At 42.3% G+C, this 24,593-nt stretch overlaps 1 protein-coding gene across 5 annotated transcripts in view; it reads right to left on the bottom strand.

Moving 5' to 3' along the window:
• Nucleotides 1-24,593, bottom strand: part of ITPR2 (inositol 1,4,5-trisphosphate receptor type 2) — a 245,589-nt gene that overhangs the window by 31,176 nt on the left and 189,820 nt on the right. For 4 of the 5 annotated variants that reach the window (XM_042050417.1, XM_042050419.1, XM_042050420.1 and 1 more), the window contains 8 exons: nt 15,699-15,806; nt 13,974-14,166; nt 10,845-10,970; nt 7,597-7,772; nt 6,115-6,279; nt 3,374-3,569; nt 1,193-1,285; nt 954-989 (listed from right to left, as the gene is read on the bottom strand). In XM_042050417.1, coding sequence (XP_041906351.1) covers nt 954-989; nt 1,193-1,285; nt 3,374-3,569; nt 6,115-6,279; nt 7,597-7,772; nt 10,845-10,970; nt 13,974-14,166; nt 15,699-15,806 — 1,093 coding nt within the window. The remainder of the gene's footprint in view (nt 1-953; nt 990-1,192; nt 1,286-3,373; nt 3,570-6,114; nt 6,280-7,596; nt 7,773-10,844; nt 10,971-13,973; nt 14,167-15,698; nt 15,807-24,593) is intronic. The other variant, XM_042050418.1, reaches the window with a different exon arrangement.

Here is a 24,593-nt window from a genome sequence, read left to right as displayed (position 1 = left end):
AATGAAATTTCTTCAAGATTAAGTAAGAGTGCACTTAGATGTTTTGTACAGCCCTCTTTCATTATGGTTTGATTTTAAAGGAGCAGTACCCAAACAATGAGAAATGTGAGATTTCTATCATTTAAAGAGCTTGGCAAAAGCCACACTGCATCTCTTTGACTGATTGATTACTCTTTGAATGCAGCAACTTTGCCAATAGCTCTTAGACTGTTTTCTCTATCTAGCCAGACAGCTTCTCATGTTGTTTATGAGGCCTGTTTACACACCAGCTGGGGAGAAAAAGCCTGCTTTTATAGCCCTTTCCCTGAAGGCTTTGATCCTAAAAACTCAAAACTTAGTAGTGGAAGAATAAAGCTTACGAAACAACATTATATTGGTACACAGGAAGGGACCGTTTATGTCCTCAGTTTCAGCCCCCAGCAACCATAGGCAACTGTGGCAATAAATATTTTAAGCCTGCAGACCATGCACACACCTCCACTGCAAAGGCCACAACACATCAAACCAAACTTAATACCTGCAATGAAAGACCAGCCACCTCAACCAGACATGGAAAGAGTGGGAGACAGACAGACCCGTGGGCCTGGATACAGGTTCTTAGGTCTTCTGGCTACAAAACAGCCTTGGCCCAGATGCATGTAGAAAAAATACCCAAAAGCTTGCTGATAGATATGTTATGCCATGACAGTGAATTTCTGTGGCCCTAACTGGATCCAACAGTGGCTCAGTGTGTGCAGGTGAGGATGCTGCAGACAAGCAGCAAGCTTCTTCTCTCAGCTAAGTCACTTGGCAAGAAGCAACCTGTCTGTTCAAGCATAATGATTCAGCAAGCTCTTTTAATAACAAAGTTAATGTCAGTGCATTTGGAAATCAGGTGTGGGAAGCATTCCCATTAACAGCAAAGCTGCCAACTAAGCTCCAAGCCTTGCAGAAATCGAGCACTTCTGACTCACAACAATGATCGTCACTTCTCACACCGGCAGAAGTCCCTGCAACAGCAACACACAAATCAGAGAATCACAAAGTGGTTTGGCTTGGAAGGGACCTTAAAGATCATCTCATTCCAACCCTCTGCCACAGACAGGGACACCTTCCACTAGACCAGGCTGCTCCAAGCCCCGTCCAACCCGAACATTTCCAGGGATGCCTCGGTTCTAAGTGATCATCGGTCTGAGGGAACTTCTCTACTAACCGGGGTTAAGGGGTGGGATGCTCGTGGAACAGTTCTCTTTTGCACAGGCTCCCATCATTGATGTCAGGGTTGTAGTGGGAACTTCACCAATACCTGTCGAAAAAGCAGGATGTTGACAAAAAGACAGGTACTACATTGATGTTAAGTTTTAAATCATTATTTTCTAGGAGCAAATCACTGGGTTGGAGAGTTAAGAAGAAAGAACAGAACAAATTACACCAGCAATTCCTCCCTCCTCAAAAGAGTCTGCCTCAACAGCTCAAAGCAATCACAATGAACAAAAATACAGTTTTATATTTACTGTATATCACAGCTCTTCCCATTTCATCTCCTGAAATTAATGAATCTACATCAAATGCGGCTGCTTCTGGTGAGAACAAAATATATTCAAAGCAAGAAACAACTGTCAGATATGAAAATAATGTCAGTTTTTAAAACCATTAGATAAATTATTCACAAAAGCTGACAAGAAGGACACCAAGCTGATGTTCAGTTATCCTGAATGTAGAATATTTAAGGGTTTTCAAGGATTATAACACAGTTTGGTACTCATTTGTAAATATGTATGGGTTTGTGTAAAACACTAATTTAACATTCCCGAAGTGGTAAATGTGTACATCAGCTTGATTTTATCAAACCAATTTTATCTTGTGCACCTTCAACAATTTTCTGCATTTCAAATTAGAGTTACAAAAAGGTTTAAGGAGAAGAAAATGAAGGCAAAACTATACAACAAAATAACAGCCTAAGACAGTATATCTAATGCAGAAAACACGCACTCTGACTTACTCTTTCTGCTACTTTATAAAGAAAAAATTTAAAGCAGTTGTCCCGGGAAGCATAATGTTCCATCAACATGCAGTCAGCATATTTTCTTGATGAGTTTTTGATCAGAAATGGCAATGTATGAAGCCAGCAAGAACATACCCACACCACAAAAATCTGCCAAGAACTCAACAGAAGCAACACAAACACACAGGAGCTGCTGCCCTGGATCAGACCAGAGCTGCATGTAGCCTGTTTTATTACGACGGTCACAACTGCCTTTCAAAGTGAGACTTCACACCTTAAGTTCTGTCCCAAAAATGAATGGTAAATCACATATAAGCCAATTTAGCCTCTAATGGATGATCAGTGGCAAAAAAAAAAAAAAAAAAAAACAAAAAACCATGGTGTGTTAAAGAAATCTGTCGGGTTCTGGTTGTTTTCATATGGTTTCGAACCAGCTGTAGAAGCACGCCAGGCCCATGAGTCTTGAATGACCTTTGCCTTGTTTGTGAGCTTTAAATCCTGAAAAAACAACTTCAGGAAAAGGCTGGCAAACACTGAGTGCACACAGCCCCCGCTGGATTCTGCCAGTTCTGTGCTTGTGTACAGGTCTGAAGAGCTCAGCATTTGGGAAAATCATGCCTCTAGGAATTTAATCACCGGCTATTCTCAGGTATTTCTCTGCAGCCAGTTACTCCCCTGCCCATGCTCCCAGCAGGCTGGTTGGCAGCACACACAAAGCTCTCAACAGACCAGACGTGGCTCTTTTCTAGCAAAGCAAGTTTGTAACTCTCTATTCACTTTACTAAAGCCTCTCATTCCAGCAAGCTGAAATCCTGGCCTTTTAAAAACTGGTTCCAAACCTCCAAATGACTTTATTGAAGCCAGGATTGTACACTAATGATTATCATGAAATACACACTGAATTTAAAAGATGCTCCTATCAGTAGAAGTGTGGATTCTGTAACAAATTTCTGCTGGATTAAGCTTAAAAAGCAATGAAATGAATACAGCTACTGAACATGTTAAGACCACATGCCTCATACAGTACACAGAAATTATTATGAGCTGCTTTTAAGGTGGGATGAGAACCAATACAATCCACTTTGAGCTGCTTTTCCTGATACTTAGGAAATACAGGTTATTTTTTTAATGTTATCATGAGTTTGTGAAGCAAACATAATAAATCAAATGTGTTAGATTTTAGTATTTAATCAAATAAGCCCAGACTAAAACAACCCTATACACATTACATTTTACACAGAGAATTAATTGAGATCTAAGGTATATGGAATTAGTTCTGCTCTCACACAGGCACAAATAAAGAAATTTTATGTCCTTAGATGAAAAGTTAGGTTAGGCAGACAGAAAAAGGGATATGTGGGAAGCAAATTTTAATATAAAAAACAGTACCTGCAGCAGGGGTCCTGATTTTCAACCTGTCAACCTCCATGATAAAGTCATCTTTCAGGAAGAGGAAGCCAATGATGGAGAAGAGATAAACTAGGATGAGTGCTAGCACTGCAGTGAGGATAATTGAACGGCCATTCCGGGTAACACTTTTTATCACATTTAGCAATGTCTCCTCCCTGTACACAAGATCAAACAGCTGGGGAAGGCACAGAGTAGAGGAAAAGTGAATACAAATGAGGCAATATATAGATGCTACACAGGAAAACAATCTGAACTACTGAAACATGTCTCGGGCCATGTTCTACATTCTCAGCTTCATAAACTCACACTGATTTCAGTGGGAGCTGGGCATGCTTATGGAGGAAGAAATCTAGCACAGAACTTTAAATTTTAAAATTAATTATAGCAAAATCCAAAGCCACAAAGTATATTTGAGCCTGACCCAGAGACAGACAACACCTACCATCAAGATCCGTTGTTTCCCCATGTTTAAAACCAGGCTAGATTAAAATTTAAGAAGTGTCTTAATACTATGGATCTATATCTACAAAATAATTTTTCATGTTCTCTCCTGTCGGACAAACATGCACAGACTGCAACTCAAAAATGCACTCATACATGTAAGTAATTACATATTTGTAAACTTTCTTCGAGCTCATGGCATCATGTAAATGTCACATGGACAAGGATTGGGGCAACCTCTTTTTAGGACAAACTTAAATTCATGGCACTGTTTGCATAAGACTAGAAACTTCTATTCTTCTCTACCCTGCACTATATGCTTTCCTGGTATTTAACTTTAAAGAAAAGTATATATTAAGATAATATTGCTTTAAATGTCAAAAGCCTAAACCAGCAATTAAATGAGACAGGAGCTTTATAAGAACCTGTAACTTTTTTTCTCTTACAATTTTCTTGATGTTCTATAGCGCTTTGGACCTTATCTATAATGTATGTATTTCTACTTCCAAACACTAAGATTACAGATATAAGGTGACACGCTATGATTTATCAAAACACTCCACAGAAGAAGGTATTAGCCACAATTTGTAAGATCTGAAATCCACAGCCCTGTGAAAGGATTAATAATAAAGGAAGAAAGAGGGGGACAGTTATGAACAAATATTAGAGTTTAGACTACATCCACTACTAAGTGAACACCTGGAAGCAACCTGGGAACGTGGATAATGTCCATGAATCATGGACATTGGTCAATAGCAGTCACTGAAAAAAAGTAAGTATATGAAATGTTTCTTAAGCTGCTTGACACTTTGCAAAGCATTTTAAAACAAAGATCACCTAACTCATTGAAGGAACAGCCAATAATTTGTGCATTTTTTAAGCAGGAGAGTTAGATCCATTTGAAGAGGGTCCTGCAGCTACAGCCACAATCTTGCCTCCTTTGAAATCTGCCCAAACTTTGAAGCAGACTTTAATGTCAAAATCTGGAAAGTCTGACTTCAAGAGGCGCTTTACCTGGGTTAGCACTAAACCTCTGAAAATTTTAGCGTGCTTAACACATCTTTGAAATGCTGGGAGTTCACCACTATTCAGGAAGCTGAGAAAAAATACAACAACAGAAAAGTGAACCCATGTAAATGACCACAATTTAGTCAGTCTCCCTACAAGTTTCACATGTTCCACTACAGAGCAAAAGGATTAGCAAGTGAGCAGTGAAACACCTTTTACTGCTACTCAGCATGAAGGGAGCAGTTAGTGAAGTTTAGCATAATTTTGTGTGATTCATTTTCACTGCACCTGTACCACATTATTAAAAGGCATTCCATCTGGGTAATGGCAACAAAAGAAAATGAAGTGGGATACATTTCAAGTGATGAATCTTCCTGCTACACCACAGGCATGCCATCCCCATTTCCCAAGTCATTTGTTAAAAATGTATTGGGGATGAGGAATGGAATCCTTTGGTACAGGTACTGATGCCTGGAGTGGCTACCTAAAAACAGAGGCTAGACAAGAATAAGAGAATATTTAAGTATTATATATTATATTATAATATATTTAATATAATATATTAAATATTAAGTATTTATTTGAAGGGCTTTCAGAGGTACACCCTGGGCAGTCAAAAGCCTCCACCCAAGATAGACCCTGGGTCACAGGTTCTTCACACTTTTTTAAGTTTGGTCCATTTGCATATCAGGGTTAATTCTCCATTTATAACTTCAGTTAATGATGTAATTACCCCAAGTTTCCCCTCGTCTCCAGAAGCTTTTAGTTTACACATTTTGGGCCTTGGACAATCGAGTCGTCCTTGGAAAGCAAACCTAGAGAGGCTTTGTTACGTCCAACCAGCATGAGAGAACAGAAGTTAACAGGCCACAGGAAACTTCAGTTACACACTAGGCAGTACAGAATTTGAAAAATATAAAAGTTAAAACCTGAGGCATCATTCCCCCCACACACCACTGGACAACTGTCCCCAAAATGTTAGGACTGACAGAAGATATAGGAACGGTGGACACAGAATAGGGAGACAGCTGGGCAGGGTGATGATTGTCTGGAAGAAAGGAGCAAACTTTAAGCTCTAAAACAGATAAAATAAGTCCTAACAGAAACAGGTTCTAATAAAAACAGCAGCTCCTAAGGGGCAGCAACACAACGGCATGCTAAAAATATACATGATTTGGCTTGATTGTCAGGAAGAAATTGAAGACAGCTGCATGGGTAACGGTATTTTCTATTTTTGCAAAGTTTTCCCCTCCACAGAAGCACGTACTCACCAGGAAGCTATAGAAGAACTCGTGCACGCAGAGGCCCAGCATGCAGACCAGGACATAGGCCACGTGGTAGAGAAAAGCCATGTCCATGATGACCGCTCTGTAGCCACGGGTGAAAGTCCCACGGTTCCCAACAAAGCTCACCAGGAACACGATTTTGTTACAGAGCTGTGGGGGATAACAAAGGCTAGGTTTGTGCCATCAGAAAGATCCTGGTATTTATTGTTTGGGTTGCTGTGTAGATAGGTTGGTTTGACTCAATGCACAACCTTTAGATAGCTGGAGTGAGGTGAAAGAAATCCAGCTCCGACAGTGCGCTGGGAATGAGCCCACGAGGGTGAGTGGAAGTACATCACCTCTCCAACACTGCACTGTGCCTCATTATATTGTGATTATTCCTATAATATTAGTTATAGTGAATAGGTGGGCAGGATTAATGTCACAAGGCATTAAAAACCAGCTGGGGAGTGACCTCCCAACAGTTTTGAGTTTAGACCCGAGACTACGTAAGAGCAGCTTGGCATGCTACTACCAAGAGAACAATAGTAACACAACAGAAAGTGTGTGTGGGGGGGGGTGTGAGATCTATTTCCTTCACATCGTGTTCTTCAATACAAAATCCATAAAAAAACCCCTCAGAACTGAGGACATTTTTGAAGTGTAGCATTTAAACAACAGTGTCAGTTTCTCCATGGCTCCTGAGCTTTGCCTGCACACGAGCAGCAGTGCAGAAGTGAACAGGAAAGGGTCTCACCTCATCTCCTTGGCAGTCCAGGACAAGGAATGAGGACTCAACACGACTCCTTTGTTCGCAAATTTGACGTGGGCAAGCGCTGCTTACTTGCCTTTACCTTTGACTGTATGTCTGGGTGTTTCTCAGTATGTGAAATTCTCACACACAGAACTGGTGGCAAACAGCCCAATACTTCGTGCTGGGGTGCATTAGAGCTGTAGCAGTCAGGCAGAAATTTAAATAAATGACTTGTGAGCACGACTGTGTATCTTACCAAGCTCAGTAAGCATGCAGACTTATTCATGTCTAAGTTAAGAGATCTGGCAAAGGGCTGAGAGAATTTTTAATTTTGAAAACTCTTTTCTTCCTGAAAATACATTTAAGGTCTCAGAAACATTTCACAAATTTGTGTCAATAGTGCTGAGTGTACTGATAGAGAAAATTATTCTTTTAACATGACAAACTGTAGATTTGATTGCCCTTTTGCAGCAATATTTATTTAAATTTCATATTGTTTTTGTTTTTAAAATATTTGCATATGCACAAAACTAAACCAGCTTTTTTCTTAGCTTCCCACTTTGCTGACACTGCTGTTTCAGGATGACTGGAAATGATTTATTTTTTTGGCTTAACCAGTGAGCCAGAAAAAGAAGTTTTTGCACCGCTCTAATCAAAGGGTTTTTTTAATAGGAGACCCTTAATATCTTTCCTTCTGCTGAAAGGGAAATTCTGCTTGCTTTTGAAGTACTTACATTAGCAGCACCAAGGAGTATCAAGGTAGGACCGAGCCCTATAGTATATATAGACCTGAGAATAACAGACACCAAAAAGGGTCGAATGCCAACAGGCTTGGAGATGAAAAACAGCATTGCTGTGCAAAATGCCACTGCTATCCAGAGGAGCACGGAAAACAACGGTGAGAGCGTGCCTGTACAGAGGAGAAAGGGAGATTTGAGAAAGGCATCTTTGGAGACTCCATTTTCCACCAAGAAACGGATCCAAAAGATCAATTCCTTTGCCAGTAGAGCTAACAAAAGCGTGATTCATGCATCACAACTGCTGACCACGGCTTGCCCTAATTGCTGCAGGAGCTATTATTCTCAGAGTATTGCTGCTTTTTGCACAGGTAATAATACGAGCAGCTAATGAAATTTCCATTAAAATCCAGGGAGTGCTCAGAGATGGAACAGTTTACCCTTCTCCTGGAGCAAGCTACTAATCAACTCCCTTCTGCAGGCATCATTAGGGCTCCTCCGGTCCGATTCCATGATTGCTCAGCTACAGAAATAGCCGGTACTGGGGGCAGCACAGCAAGTGGCAAGCGCGCTGCAGTGCCACGTTTCCAGCCGCGGCTCCCGAAAAAGCAGCTCCCTCCCGAAGGGCTGCGGATGTTCCGCGGGAGCCTCCACTTGGCACAGAGGGAGCAGCCGCGGGGCGCGGGCAGGGCCGGGCAGCATCTGCAGTGCCCGGAGCGCTGAGCGGCTGCGCTCGGCTCCCGGGCGCGCAGCGGGTCCCGGGCGCTGCGGGCGCGGCAGCCGCGGCTGCACAGCCAGTCCCTGCTGCTCTGCAAGATGCTGGCTCCAGGCGCTCCCCGAGTTTTGAGACATGGCCCTGTTTTCCCTCTCCCCTCTGCTTAAAGCCCTGGAAACACACCATGTTGCTGTGCTATAAAAAGCACATTCAGATCTCAGGGCGCTGTCACACTTGTACACTGACTTCTATTGTTATGGGATGAACTGAGAGGTCAGTGACGGCGGAGAAGGGAATAGAAAATTGAGCTAGACTCACAATAGAAATCATGCTATCTCTTTGGCAACAGATACACAGCTGAGCAGCTTCACTGGGATTAGAAAACAATGAGATGAGGCCCTAGCCTCAACATTGAGATGGCATCCGAACTTTTGCAAAGTTCAGGAGTGTTTCTATCCCTGGCAGGAGATTCAAGGTCAGCTCTGTCAGAGAGCTTCTTTGCCAACAAGATTTGGAAACTTTTAACGGATTCTAAAAAATGACTTTCAAGCCAATCTGAAAGGTAAGGCCAAAGTTCTATGTGGTTCTTCCACAAATCAGTTTTCCTTCTTCCCTACTGCAGGTCCAGCAATTTTACGTTGCAGGACCCATCCCAGTACCATGTGCAGACAGGCACCCTGGAGGCAAAAAGTCTTCACAGAATCATGGTTTGGGTTGGAAGAGACCTTAAAGATCATCCATTTACATCCCCCCTGCCATGAGCAGGGGCAACTTCCACTATCCCAGGTGTCTCAGAGCCCCATCCAACCTGGCCTTGAACACTTTCAGGGATGGGGCAGCCACAGCTTCTCCGGGCAACCTGTGCCAGGGCCTCAGCACCCTCACAGGGAACAATTTCTTCCTCATATCCAATCTAAACCCACTCTCTGTCAGCTTGAAGCCATTCCCCCTTGTCCTGTCACTACATGCTCTTGTCTCTCTTCTCTCTTTCTTTCAGGCTCCCTTCAGGAACAGTCTTCAGCTGGAGCAGTATTGCTCATGTCATATTACATAAGAACTGCAGGTACCTACTAAAAGGCAGCATCTTGGCATGATTAGATCAGCCCGGGCACCTCAGACAGGTGAATAGAGGTGGATTTACACAGGGTGAAGGGAAAAATGGCAGACACATTCCAGCTGTTGGATCAGGCTATGGTGGAGGGGGAGGCTGGAAGTAAGGAGGCTGCCTCATGACCTGCTAATCTGATCTGGCCACACCTATTCCTTATTGCTCAGGAGTCATTTTGGCTTTACAAGCACCAGGAGCTGGAATCCTGAAATACGCTATCACTGGATTACTGGGGTCACTTAAACTAAAGCCATCTAAATCTGCAGTTCAGAGTAAGTATTAATACCTACTGATTTCAGACTAGAGGACTTCCACGAGTATAGATTAGCTAAAATTTAGTAGCTTAAAAGATTTATTTTTAACCCTTTATTTCTCCTCTCATCCTCCATGGGCTCTAATGTGTGTGTGCTCCGAGTGACTCCCCAGTTTACAAAGCACTGTGGACAAGATGCTTCCCTTCTCCAGGGCACAGCCCTGCAAACTCTGCTTCACTCCACGAGGCTGTGGAGCTGCCTGTGCTGTGACCTGCAGAGACCCCGTGGGCTGCAAGGGCAGCGTGGTCCCCATGCCAGTGTATTTTCACCTGCTGCCTTTCTGTTCTGCCAGGCAGCAGGAATGTTTGCCGGTGCCAGCTGTGGTGTTTGTGAAAAGCACATGTATCTGCTAGAAGCTGGACTGCTTCCACCAGCCCAGTTCACATGCCACCAGACAGAGGTGACTTTCAGTCACATTACTGACTGGCCACAAATCAAAGGCCCAGAGGTGAATGGCTCTGCTCCCATTACCAGTATTCTGAACGATTTAGTCTCCTTTACCCTAATTAAGCTTGTTTGGGCTTCAAAGAGGTCTCCTGCTAGTCTGCTGCATTTATAGCAAATAATGAATTTCATTAAATATTTCCTGTGACACGGGATGAAGCAGAGACAGAATCATAAGTTTTAAGAGTATTTTTACATAATGCATTTATCCTCTGCAACAGTTATGCCCTTTTACCCCAATAAACAACATGGTGAAAAGCCAACAAGAGAGTTTGCAAATCATTCTCTTCCATATGTTTTCAGGACTGCAAGTCATTCATTTTGGTCAGGCTTAAGGAATCTCTGTCCCTCTGCTGCCAGGAATCCTCCTTCAGTTCAGAAGCTGCAGCTAAATCTGTGTAGTAGGGCACTGTAATATGGCAATATAAAAAAATTAGCTGAGATCATCTAGATAATCTTCAGCTTATGCTCTGTCCATTCTACTCTGCATTGTGCAGGCCCTGTGACACACAGATCAACTACCACATTTCATACAGCATTTGGTACCTACTTAGGAGACACTAAATGGCTTCCAGATATGACTGCACCTGAAAATGCAGCTTTGTTACCTCAGAAATGAAAGCATCCAAAATTAAAACAAAAAGTAAAACCAAACTGTACTTGCCTTCATCTCCATCATCTCCAAAAGGGTAGAACAAAGCAACTGCTAAATTGATGAATACAGCAAGGTTGAAGGAAATACTCCCCCAGAGAGAGATGTGTCTGGAGAACCAAAACAGGGCTGGATTATCTAGAAAGGGCAGAAAAGCAGCAATCAGTGAACTGAAAGCAAGCAGAATCTCAATCAGCAATGGCCCCAAGGGAACTAAATACAGATTAATGTAGAAAACATGCAGATCTTTAAAATTAACTAAAATGGACAAAAATTAAACATAGGTTTGCCATAATACATAGTTCCAAGCAGAGCTTTTAATCCAAAGATCACAATACAGTTTATTATATACCGGAGTTTTGCCTCTGGGAAGATTTTAGGCCTGGATATTTTGCAAAGGAGTCTTTTCAGGTGCATCTGAAACTGTAGCCTCTGTGCATGGGGACACAAAATCAAGGAATCAAAGAGATTTTAGCACTCTGAATGCCAGTCACCCAGAACACCCAGAATGGGTCATCCAGATGACCTATTTGGACCAAGTACACCGATGACATATGCAGAGAACTATGGAGTAGGCATGGTTTCAGAACTGCAGTATTTTCCCCACCTCTGTCAAACTAAAAACATTTTGATCTGCTTGGGAAGCAGGCAAAATTTGGTCTGCCTGGCTTTTGGTTCTACAAAAGCTGACTATTTCCTGCATGATGCTCAGAAGCCCATGGTCACCTGCTGACAAACAGCTCTGTACTCCTGCTTAAAAGGACTCAAACAAGCCATGATCTCCATATGTGAAGTGCTGTACAAACACACAGAAATAGTCCATATCCCAAAGAACATACAGCCTAGCTAGAAAAGACTAAAAAGGGAAACAGTGCAAAACAGGGTTGATTTTGTGTCCAGAGTCACATACACAGTTCAGAAAGAAGGCCAGGAACAAGATCAGAGTGTGCTGAGACTCAGGCAAGCACTTCATATATATGAATGCACTAAAATACGTTTTAAAATGAACATTTGAAACAAGATCCTATGTGCAATAGTGTAAAAAGATCTCTGGTCAGAGAGGTTTCCAACATGATGCATCCCTATTAATTAGATTTTAAAGTACTGGAAACTTCCTGCAAGTATGCAGAGTGCTCAGCAAAGTTTTTATAAACAGCAGACTTCTTCAACTGCATATGACTGTCTCAGGCTTTAATCAAAATAGCCTTTAATGGCAATTAGGTAAATATTCAGATTTCACTGTGATAACCTTTTGTTGCTGACTGCTGAGATTTAAGCATTTGGAACCACTGCAAAAATGACATCTGTCAATTTAAGCAGCACAGACTTCATGCTAACAGACACTTGGCTAAAGAATGACCCCAGCTTCAACCTGTATTATCTTTTCAAATAATAAAAAAACCCCAACACGGAGACTTGTGGGCTATTCCACTGATGAAAGGAATTGAGAAATTTCTGTTCTGAATAAAAATAAACCAATTTTCTTTGTTTATAGCATTAGGCAGGTCGGGTCTATCTAATTGTTGGCTTGGCTCTTTTATTTGTGTTTCTAAAGCAAAACCCCCAGATGTGATTTTTTTTATTGAAGTAATTTTTCTACAATACAATGACTTTTATTCCCAAATAGACTGCAGATTCTGTAATCATGTATTTTTCCATTTCTATTCTGGGTGAGTTTGTCACTACTAAGTTTTTAGGGTGCCACCAAGAGATGCAGACTTGGGTTGATGGGGTTCATGCTGAAGACTTGCTGCTGCTGAAAATTATAGCCTAGGAATCGACATTTGAAAAATTGCCATGACATCCATGTTTCCATCATGTTCAGGATGCTCCCACATTGCTCTGACTATCCTGCTGCTCTAGACCTTATTCCTTCCTTCCTTCCTGATCAATTGCTGTGAGCAGATGACGTGTGACACTCCAAGTGCATCTGCGTTTTAGCAGTGAATGAAGTGACCACTTTTAGGCATTTTTATGTATGTTCAGCCTGGAGAAGAGAAGGCTTTGGGGTGACATAATGTGGCTTTCCAGTGCCTGAAGGAAGCCCATAGGAAAGATGGAGAAAGACTCTTGACAAGGGCCTGGAGTGACAGGACAAGGGGGAATTACTTCAAACTAAGGGTAGGTTTAGATTGGATATGAGGAAGAAATTGTTCCCTGTGAGGGTGTTGAGGCCCTGGCACAGGTTGCCCAGAGCAGCAGTGGCTGCCCCATCCCTGGCAGTGTCCAAGGCCAGGCTGGATGGGGCTCTGAGCAGCCTGGGATAATGGAAGGTGTCCCTGCCCATGGCAGGGGCTAGGAACTGTGTGATCTTTAAGGTCCCTCCCAACCCCAACCATTCTGTGAGTCTATGATATATAAAATACAACTTTCTGCTCCAAAAGCCAAGGGCAGAGTTGACAGTGGCTGAGCTGGCAGGATCCTCCTGATCCAGGTGCATTGGCAACAGCCCCATTCCTGCCAAGCAGCTGTACTGCCCACCAGTGAGCTAAAGACATTCAGGGTACCTGGTGGGGCTTCCCTGCCCCTCCTCTTGGTGTCCCTGCTTTGACCTCTCCCCCATGATCCTGACCAAGCAGCTCAAGGCCACACATGTGCCTTCCCAATATCGTGGGATGTGCACCAGTTGGGCCAGCTGGGACACCCTGCAGCCCAGTCACGCCAGGCTGATATGAACTGGCAGAGGGGTCTGACTCCATGGGAGCCGGGCATATTTAAAGTAGCTGAGGTTCTGGTGAGAGATGTTTTTAAATGACTGACGTTTACAAGTTTTTTAATGGTCTTTCAGGAATCTGCAAACCTCAAATACGCAGCTACACATGTTTTTGTTAAATATTAGGGGCCTTGGCTTAATTAGGTGCAATGCTATCAAGATTAGTAGAACTACACCCAGTTTATCCATCTCTCAATTTAACTTTTGGACATCATCTTGAACATATTAATAACTGCTCCATATTACACTTCTTTTATGGTGGCATGCAAATGTCTCATCTGACCTACACTCTCAAGCCCAGAACAGTTTTGTCTGTTGTAGTATCAGAGTGAACAGAGAAGAGTGTTTCATTAAAATTAAAGCATTTGAAGGTTTAAAAGCAAGGTTTTAGCATAATGAGGCTATTTTTTTAAAATGACAGTACTTACTCCTAATTTTCTTTTGCCATTTCATCTCGTTGTACAGATCCTCAGTCTGCTGGAAAAAGTCATTGACTTTGCTCCCTTGTTCATCTCTCTCTGTTGTATTGAATACACGACTTTTGGATTCCCGAGTGAGGAATTCGCAAATATTGGGGACAGGAAAGACAATCTTTTCCATTGTTCTATCGTGGCGAACAATCTATAAATAAAATGCACATTTTTGTCAGAGTCAGTGACTATCCAATCATGTTGTCATATCTTTTCTTGTTCACAGCTCCCCTTTAATTTACCAATTAATGCATTCATTATTTGAACAGTACAATAAAGTTGGACCAATCAATCCCAAAACAGAGTAAAGCTGTTTTTATTTTCAAAAGCCTGCCAGAATAAGGTGGCAAAGAAAGGACTCAAGAAAAATCTTGGTCCAGACTTCCCCAAATATAAAAAATGTTGTAATTCAGAACACTTCAATTTTGCTGTAAATTGAAAGAAATCTCTCCCAGTAAAAAGTGGAGAAGTTCAGGGGCTTTCTGCTCTGATTACAAAATTATTTTCTCATCTTGAATCTGTTTCTATGATGGGATAAATTGTGAAGGTGAACATGCAAAAATAGCACCTTGTTACTCAGGCAGCACCCATATCTGGTCAGTCTTTATCTTTTTACTTGACAAAACCCAAGGTTTTGAATTGCTTGCATTTCAGGAGCTAGCAGGTTACTGGTGAGTGAGCTAGATTTTATTTCATCTCACCACATTGCCATCAAAATTGCTTCCCCATTCTGATCGGGGACTCTGCATTATTAAAAATACAGAAATGAGTAGAAAACTCATTTCAACTACTACGACCATGCCTCTGTACAGCCACTGGTGAAAATAAAAAACCACCACCATTTGAATTTCAAATCAAACAAATGAGATGCCTTAATATAGGGGAGATCATATCTGAAACACCAAGCAGGTCTAGGACTGCTTTCAAAGACAAGCAATTACCTGTTTTGTATAGAAGCAATGCTGGGTTGGGTTTCACTTTTCCAGAAGAAGCTATTGGCCACATAAAAGTTGACCACAGTGCTTGTTTAGTGCCTAAATTTACAACCTACCCAGATAAACTGGCTGATAATTGCTAAGAGAGATCTCAGCAGCACCCAAAGTATTAAAGTACATTAAGAGGAGCACTGAGCTGCCCTCTGGACAACCAAGGCCATGGAGCTTTCATCTCTCCTGTGGTGGGATACCTCTGTGGACCTCTATCTAAATCCAGCCCATGGCAGGTGTAAAGTTTAAAACAGAGAGGAGAACTGCTGAACCAGGCCACGCCTTGGTATTTTAAACAAAAGCCATACTGAATGTCTATACCACTTCAAAACCTCTCTGTACTCCAGCCAGACTTTTAATTTGATCATCCAGCATCAGTGGCTTTGAAACTCATGATTATTTATTTGAGTGATGTACCATACAAGATCATTCTTGACTTCATGACACAGCTACTATCCACAGTCATTATTTCGCTAACAGAACATGTTTGGTAACACACAGCAAAGCTACTGTGAAATGATGGCTTGGAGCCACTTCTAATATAGGTGTATTCCTTTCCCTCCCACAGCCAAAAGCATATTATTCAACCTTCTCCTCATAAATAATCCACACCATTTGGAAGCTTAAAGAGGAGATACACCACGCACAAGATGCAGACTTGTCTCACAGTCCATCTTCTGGGAGAGCAATCTTTTACCTCTATCTGTGCCGTATGTTTGGCATAAAACCTCAAGGCTTCATCTCCTTCATCTGGATCTGACCCTGGCTTCAGCATCTGTTGCAATGCTTTATTGTGACAAGCCAACTAGAAAAAGAAGAAAAATCTGATTTATGTCCTGCTGCTATGTTTTCAGTTTTATCATCTCCACTTAACTAAGACAAATCCTCCTTCCCCCCATTCCCATATACTTACATGCTCAACCCAGTGGGGCTCTTTCCACAGATAACAACAAAAATGTAATTCCTCGAGAACAATAGAAATAATTTAGTCTTAAGAAGTTAGCAGCAAGTCTTCAGTTGAGATTTATGAAAGGCAGCTTAGCCCGCAGCCTGGATGGCTTTTGGAGGGCTTTTGACAAATGCCAAAAAATTAGACTGAATGCTTCTTTTCACTTGAGTTTAGACATAAAATTTGCATACCTCTGAGTACTAAATTACATTTACAATTAATTTTTCCCAGCGACTTCAAATGGCTAAACTAGGTTGCAGGTTGGTATTCCAGGGCTGTAACTATTTCTGAGGGAGCTGGACTGCAGTGCCAGGCAAATACATCCTTAACTGTACAGTTCATATACACAGAAAATATGCACATACACACAAACACACAAATATGTATCTCCCACAAACTTTTACAAATTATACACTTCCCATGATTGATAAAATACATCTGTTCTATGTTGAATAGTAGATATTTTAAATGCTCCATTGTTGTACAAAGTTTAGTAACAAAAATGTTGGCAAATGCATTCATAATGTCCTATAGGTGAGTGAGAAACAAAGACTTAATTAAAAGGCATACGGAAATTACTAAAAATTCAGTTTTCCCTACATCACAGTGAGTGGTTTCTGTCCCGAATAGCTGAGGCGTTTCACCTGTTTTAAGATGGGCAAAACTGCAGCAGGAAAGGAAAGGAAAGGAAGAGCCACCTCACAGATGTGATCCAGGGCTGAATCATCACAGCTGACATTAGCACAACAGACCATTAGAAATGAGGCAGGCATGCACTCAAAATGACCACAGGAACCGGGCCTTTGAAGTGATGATCACCACAGGTGGACCAGGACTGTGATACATGAAATAGCACAGCCTGGTGAGGAATTATAAAATAATTGCACAGCTACAAAAAGACTGACAGGGACTAAGTCTAAAAGTAGCAACAGATCCAAACAGATACTGTAATAATCTAACCAGAACGTGATCTCACCCATTTGGAATCTGCATGTCTTATTATCTCCCTTTTTTTAACCAATAAGGCAGGGGAGAAGTACATATACAATTTAGTCCATTTACTGAAGTTCCCTAGAATCTACTGATGAAAATAAATTTTCTTCTGGATCTCAATATAAACTTATTAAATAAAGACAAATAAAAAATGGGACATCCAAAAATAAGAGAATGTCAGAAAGGGATATTTAGGAAGAATAAATGTGCTTCCAACAACTTCCTTGGGGACAGAAGTCTGCTTGGTCCTGAGAGCAGAGCCTGAGCCAATGTGGCACAACATCAGCATTTTGTAACAGGGTCATGAGCAGATAGGGAGACCAGCAAAGAAATGACATGGGGGTTAACCGCAGACAAATATTCCTTCCATCAGTAGCAGATTTCTGTCCTGAATAGCTACTTTTTTACTCATCTAGCAAATGCATGGATAGTATCATTACACATATTAATGTCTTTACCTAAACTTCCACTTATTTTTGAGACTAAAAAGGTTCTTTAAGACTATCTGACTAGTTCCTTGCCTTCACACAAGCCAAATAACCTGATCCAGCCAGCAGCCTTTGCAGCATGACCACAACAACTGCTCAGCAAGACAACTTGAACTCATCTCCTAGAGGTCTTTGCATGCCCCTCAAGACATGCTCTAGAATCATAGAGAAAGAAGATGAGCCAGTGGAAACAAGACAGTTAGTGTTTAAAAATGCCCTTTCAACAGTGTTATTACTTTTGCCTTTCTGCTTTATTGGATGTCCCTCTGCTTCTGTACTTAAGAAAGGGCAAGCAAGAGCGCCCAGTTCACCTTCTCTGTATCATTCATCATTCTGTACACTACTGTCACGTTCTCTTTTATTTGTCTCTTCTTTAAATTAAAACAATCCCTATCTCTCCCATCCCTCCTCAAACAGAAGACTCCCTGTGACTCAATTATTTTCCCTGTCTATCTCCAAATGCCCTTTACTTTGGCTGTATCTCTTCTTTAAGATACGAAGAAGAGCACTGACTAGACAGAATGCAATCACACTGTGCTTGGAGTGATGAATTAGCATAACCAGAAGCAAATATATTCCCCTTTTATTATCTTCTGTAATGCAGAGGAACTTTGCCTATATCTTGACCTTTATTTCTCCAATGTGAACCATTAAGATTTTGAGTTTTCTAACAAATGACAAGTCAAGGACGTATGGATAGTTCTTCTTATTAAAACTATGCCAGTTTGGAGAAAGGGACATGCTATAGATGCAGAAATTTCCATTAGTACCACAAAAAACTTCCTATATTCATACTTGAACTCGTATACAGAACTGGAAATGCCATTTGTAAACCATATGAAAACTCTAGGTATTGCTTCCTGATATGCTTTGAACTCTCCATAACTTTTGTTGTAAAAGTCTCTCTTGATAAGTATCAGCAACAGAAGTTCCCTTATCACATGGACTAGAAGGGAAAACCCATCTCAGCCTCTCATGCTCCAATGGGACTGGCTAGAACAGGGTGTTCAGAGCCTGCTGGAGATTTGAGATTGAGCATATTTTGCTAGCAGGTTTCACGTGAACAGCAGCCACACTCATTAAAACAGTGTGTATTTGGTGGTCTGCACTGTGCTTTCTGAGGCTGAGCCCTCAGGCTGTGACTGTCCCGTGCCAACGTGTGAACAGAACCTAGCACTGCACAGCTGGAGCTTTCCAGCACAACCACTGGACAAAGTGACCTGAAGAAAAGGCCAGGATTTTCCGTGCCAGCCCCTTGACTGCCAGAAAAGACAGTCAGAAACAATGCAGGATTGCTGACCAAGCTGGAGGAACTGCAGCACATTTCAGACAGGGAACCTACCTAAAGGCACCAGCAATCTTCAGCTGCTGATGCTGAATCTTCTTCACTCATAACTTCATTTCTCTCAGCTTCCAAATCTTTTAATACCACTTACCTTCTGTGTACTCTAGACCTTCAGACAGTAATGTCAGGGCAAAGGGCCCATCAGTTTTCTGCTCATATTGCAGCTCCTACACAGGATGGATTCCTCTACGTCGACACAACAATAACTACTGCTAATATTTCTGTATTGCCACAGCTACACTGATGAAAGAACATTGTGGACAGCAATCTGAGAGAGCTCAGATCCAAAGCAGAGGCCCACAGTATGACACAGAACAGCTTTAGGAATGCTGTTATTTGGCAACCACGGTGTTTTCTGAAGCTCTGCTTTCATGATCCTTCCTTCGCCCCATAACGAGCTCAAAGGCCCACGTGGGCCAGGGGGACTGTGTCAACAGATGCCTTGACCAGGGCAGAGCTTTTTGTGAGATCAAAGACACAGCAATGAAAATAACAATGCAGTGACAAACTGTGAACCTAAAGTACAGAAAGCTTATCCAAGTTTATAATACACCCTAGGTGACAGTTCGTGCATGGCGTGTAAAGGCCGTGCAAGCTCTGAGTGATTTTTTTTCATATTTAACTGCTGTGATGCAGTAAAGTGTTATATCCAGTGTGCTGCACAAATCTTGTGGGGCAGCTGGAGGACAAGACATGGGACAGACGTGGCTGAGAGCAGCTATAATGAGAAGAACAGTCCCATTTATGTTCTCAAAGCAAAGCTCAAAAAATGCACCTCAAATATACATGGCAAGTGGAACTGATACAAAAAAGTAACCATCACTAGAGCCTGAATTTGCAAAGAGCCCCAGAAAAATCACTATTGAGGAGAAAACTCACTCACTCACTCACTCACTCACTCACTCACATCAGCCATGCCAGTGACAATATTTTAAATGTCAACACTGTATTTTACTGTTCATCAAGGCATGTAGGGACAAGGAAGCAACAGCATATAATGGAACAGTGATTTCCAAAGAGGGGATGTGTGAGGCAATAGCTATATGAATAAAGATCATTTGGCTTTCAGTCAGCTCCTGAGGAAGGACTGCTGTTCATCTTGAAAGATTTTTACTTAAAAAATTTGGAAAACACTGTAATAAAGTATCAGTACAAAATGTGAAAGATTGAGGACAGACCAAGAACGCTGAATAGATTAATAAAGAAACAGTAGAGATAAATGACAGAATTACAAGTAATATGCAGTCTAAACTCCTGACACAACATGACTATAAAATCAGATCCGCTACTCATCTGGGATGCCATATGTGATCAGCAGTGTGGAAAACCACAGCAGAACCACCTTTTGCAATTAATATATGGGTTTCCTGCAGGCCTGTAGTTTTATAGTTAAGATTACCTTGAACAAAAACGAAGTTATTTAAATGCTCTTAAAGAAAAGACTGATTTAAAGCTGTGAACATTCATTTCACCAGCCTGTCATTAACTCACTGACGTGGTATAGTAGATTGGTTTGCCAAAATAGCAGTGTGTGAATACATGTGTGCATGTGGAAAAATTGCTTGGAAAAGAGAAAGTTTTTCTCCACTTTTCAATATTTCTGTAAAACACAGAGACACGCTATATTTTAATAAGGATGTGTCAGTCCCTGGTTGTAACTTGTAAACTGCAGGGGCCTCTCACGTTCTCATCAAAGGCACGAGGTCTTACCCAGTACACAGCTGAGATGGTTGTCAAAATTCCTGCTGATTACACCAGGCTTTGCTGAAGCCCCAAAAGGACAAGAAATACAAGAAAAAAGTATAAGAAATAGAAGCTATAGACATGAGGTTGGAGACCCCCAAATTCTGAGATTTATTTCACTCCCCAGCATTTTAATACTGCCAAACATGGGGGTAAAGGTGATGTTCTATGACTAGAATGGTATAAAGGGATCTAAATGAGTGAGGTTTAGTGTCCTGTAGGCAATCAGGGTTTTCATGGAAGAGTCAGTTCACAGGCAAGGTGTCAAACATGTTAAACTGATTTCCTAGGAAAGGTTGATGGAATAGTACAAAAAGCACTGGATAACTGGCTGAGAAGCAGAAAGAATGACACAAATAGCACAAACAGCTCCCATGCCTTGATACCATTTACAGTATTACTATTAGGAAGTATTACAAACATCTAAAAATGTAGAAACAAAATCCTTGAAAGAATTATTATCCTTGTTCCAATTCTCTCAGTTCTTCTCACAGCTGTAAGGCAGCAGTAAGGCTGGCATGTGATGGCACCTGGCACACAGGGCACTCCTGGCAGGGGAAGGGCACTGGTCGGGAGCGTGCTGGGGACTGGGGCTTGTTTTGGGGAGGGAACTGGGTGTGGACATGCCTGTAAGCTGTCACACTGCACAGAGACCCCTCTGCCCTTGCCTCACTCCCCCTCTGGGGTGCCAGCCAGCCCCCTCGAGCCTGTCAGGGCAGGGAGGCCACTCCACTGCCTGGCAGTTAATGAACAACAGCCCTTGGGGAAAGTGAGGCAAGAGTGTTGGTACCTGATGCCCAAGGCGTGACATCTGACAGATCTGCTGTAAATTATCTTCACCCCTACCCTGTCAGTAACCACACATCCTGCAGTGTGGGTTGCCAGCGCAAAGGCCAGTGGTCTTTCACCAGGGGAAACTGTGACAAAATGTAACTTGCAGCAACAGCAAAATAATGGTCAGATGAGCCTCACCTTGCTGTGCCAACAAGCTCGTGCAGCTGGGGCTCATTTACAGCCTCGATCTCTTCCTCTTTTGTCCTCTTCAGACCCTTTGGCTCCCAGAGCCAGGCAGTGTGAGATCTGGCACCGCCAAACCCCCTCACCAGGGATAACCCAGTCATCTCACCAAACACTTCATTTTCGTCTTAGAGAGCAAGAAAGGATAAAAAAGCTGCCCGGGGACTGACAAGAAAAGCCCCATGGACCGAGAGAAAACAGCCAAGAGAAAGTCGAGGCAGTAGCAAACAGGATGGGTGACAGACAGAGGAACATAGGAGACAGAAAAGGAGCTCCTCTTCTTTGGCGTGCCAGGCCTTTACCACACGCCAGCTCCCTGCCCAGGGCAAATGAGAACATTCCAACTCCATCGGTAAACAAGGAGAGAAAAAAGCAGGGAAAAAGGAAATGTCATCTTAACCATAACTGAGCAGAAATTTTTATTCCAAGTAGCTGCACTAAAAGCAATAACAACTTCTCAGCTCCCCATGTTCCAATCAAAACTGAATGGTGCTTTCTGCAATACACAGGGCAACTTCCTTTCCAGAAGTCATTACAGTTTTATAGAGCGGCACCTTTGCACTCTGCCACAAAGCAATCTGTTAACAAACATTAGGAACAGCAGGGATGGAGCAATGGGAGACTCTCACATCAAGTATTCATTGATTTCATTAGACAATTATACCGTACAGAGCAACCAAAAGGGTTCAGACTTAATCTTTCCCTGATGGCTTGTGGTACATGAGCAGGTCCCTGGGTGGTCCAGACGCTTTGGATTCTGTTGCTGGGTCTTCCATGGCCTCGTGTAACCTCTGAGGCACCAACTCTCCTCCCCAGCCTCCACATGGGGCACACTACAAATTGCAGCTAATAGTGATCTACCTCACAGGGGAGAAATAAAACACCTCAATATTATCACATAAAAGAAACCACCACAGCTAAGTGAACTCTGTCACTATTATGTTTGCAGCCCCCCATAGTAATTTCATTGCTATTTTTGTTGTGGTTTTGCTGTTCTTTTTTACCCTGATGAAAACCAGCAGAAGACAAAATGACTTGTTAATATTTCAATGAACTTTACTTCCACGTGCCTCCTTTCTAATTTCTTTTGCAGGCAAAGCTGAATTCCAAAAAAAAAAAAGAAGTGTACACGTGTGTGGGGAAATTCAGGTCAGACAAAATGCGTTGCAACCAAACAAAATTAATTTGAGGTGGGTGGATGTGAAACATCTCCACAGGCTATGTGTAAACCGTCACGGGCAGCTGTGCCTGCCTGAGTCAAACCAGCCCAATGCATACAGGGGCACACTTGGATTTTGGTGTACACTGGCCATACTGGACATAGGATGTGGACAGCAGCATGCAATCCAGAATTCCAACAGGATGGCACAACTGCGCTCAGAGACTGCCTCCTGTGATTACTGTATGCAAAATTTTGCAAAGTACAGGATGGAAGGAAATCAGGTGATGGAAGTGTCAGACATGATTATAGGGAGGTAACGAGAAAGTTCAATGGAAAAGAAAGAAAAGGAGAGCAGAGTTTCTACAAATAGTCTTCTTCAGAGCATAACAAGGAAGAAGATCCCAGCCACATGCTACTTCCATAAAAGGCAGACAAAAACACTGGCACCAGTGTTGTATAGACACAGTCTGGGAAAGGCCCAAACCAGCAGATATATAGATCCCAAATCCACACAGCAAGAGAACCGTTCACCTCTAAAAGCCACCAACACTTTAAATACATCCAAAATGCATAAAAACACCTGAGATAAGAGAGCTTTTCAGGAACTCTTCAAATTCTTTTGCTCCCAAGCCCTTCACTTTCTACATTTCTCTTCCCTGCAGAATGTGACTCTCTGCCAGCTATCTTCTTCTGTCTACTATGTGGCTTCTCTAGAAAAGGCAGGCTAGCACAAACAAAAGAGGGAACTGCTGCTGATGACTCTTACTTTGGGGGCAATGTGGTGAGGGGAACCACAGTTTCAAGTTTTTAAGTATGGACACACTTCCTTCTGTGAGCTATAAGACCAGGAGACGTTGACTGGCACTCAACATCCCTTCCTCTGGCACCATGAGCAGAAAGTTCCTCACGGGTTGATCCTTCCAGAATGGACTCATCCTCTTCTTCAGGATCTACCCAAACTCGTCTTGTCTCTCCTATTTGCAGGATAGTGCCACGGTTTCTTTGGCACACTGTGACCCCTTCAGCTGAATGCAGTTCACCAACCCAACCTGACATCATCACCAGCTGTGCCACAGGCAGGTGCGGCTTGGAAGACAGCCACAGCACACTGCCCTTGCAAAGGCTGGGATAAGCCATCTCCCTGTCTTCAATGAGGCACATTAAAGAGGCTTAAGTCCTCAGCTGCAGCCTGGAATCATGGCTGAGACTCTGTGATTCAAGTTACATCGATGTCAAATTAAAAAGCCTGTTCGTAGCCAGTCCTGTTCACATCCCACCTTCTCAACACGTCGTTCCACAACACACAAAAAAGCATAACTTCCTCATTCAGAGTCAAAAACATACGAGACTGAAGCAGCAAGCAAACAGCAGAAGCTGCAATCTGTTGGATTCACAGCAGACATGGATTTCCTACTATCTGCCGGGGCCTGATGTATGTACATTGTACAGTAGAAAACAGGGCAGTGTACCAGTGTGGAGATGGACAGGAACTGAGAGATGACTCTCCTCAAACAATTACAATGGTGAGATTTTCCAACATTTTGCACCATGCTATTGAATCTCTGCCTCCCTTTCCAATCAGCAGAGCAAAACATCCCTAAAAATAAATAAAATTAGGAGCATAGGACCAGAGAGAAGAGAATGTAAAGTGATGAGTTGTTCTTTCCAACTCTGTATTATGGCTATTGTCCTCAGGAAAGCACTTTCACCTGGCACCTATGAAGTAACAGCTCCTGGTGGGAGTAAAAATTTCATCTCTCTCCTTATCAAACATTCACAAATAATGCTGCTTTACCCAACCAACTAGCAGCTAAGTGGTGTTCTGCACACTCGAAGACAGAAAAAGCTGGAAAGATTTTCCAAACGAAGTTCATTTAAGGCTACCACAGATCATC

Source organism: Corvus kubaryi, unplaced genomic scaffold, assembly GCF_017639235.1.
Source record: "Corvus kubaryi isolate FWS band 111438036 unplaced genomic scaffold, C.kubaryi_AGA036_p1.0 74, whole genome shotgun sequence".
Lineage (NCBI taxonomy): Eukaryota > Metazoa > Chordata > Aves > Passeriformes > Corvidae > Corvus > Corvus kubaryi.
This window is presented reverse-complemented; position numbering and strand designations above follow the sequence as displayed.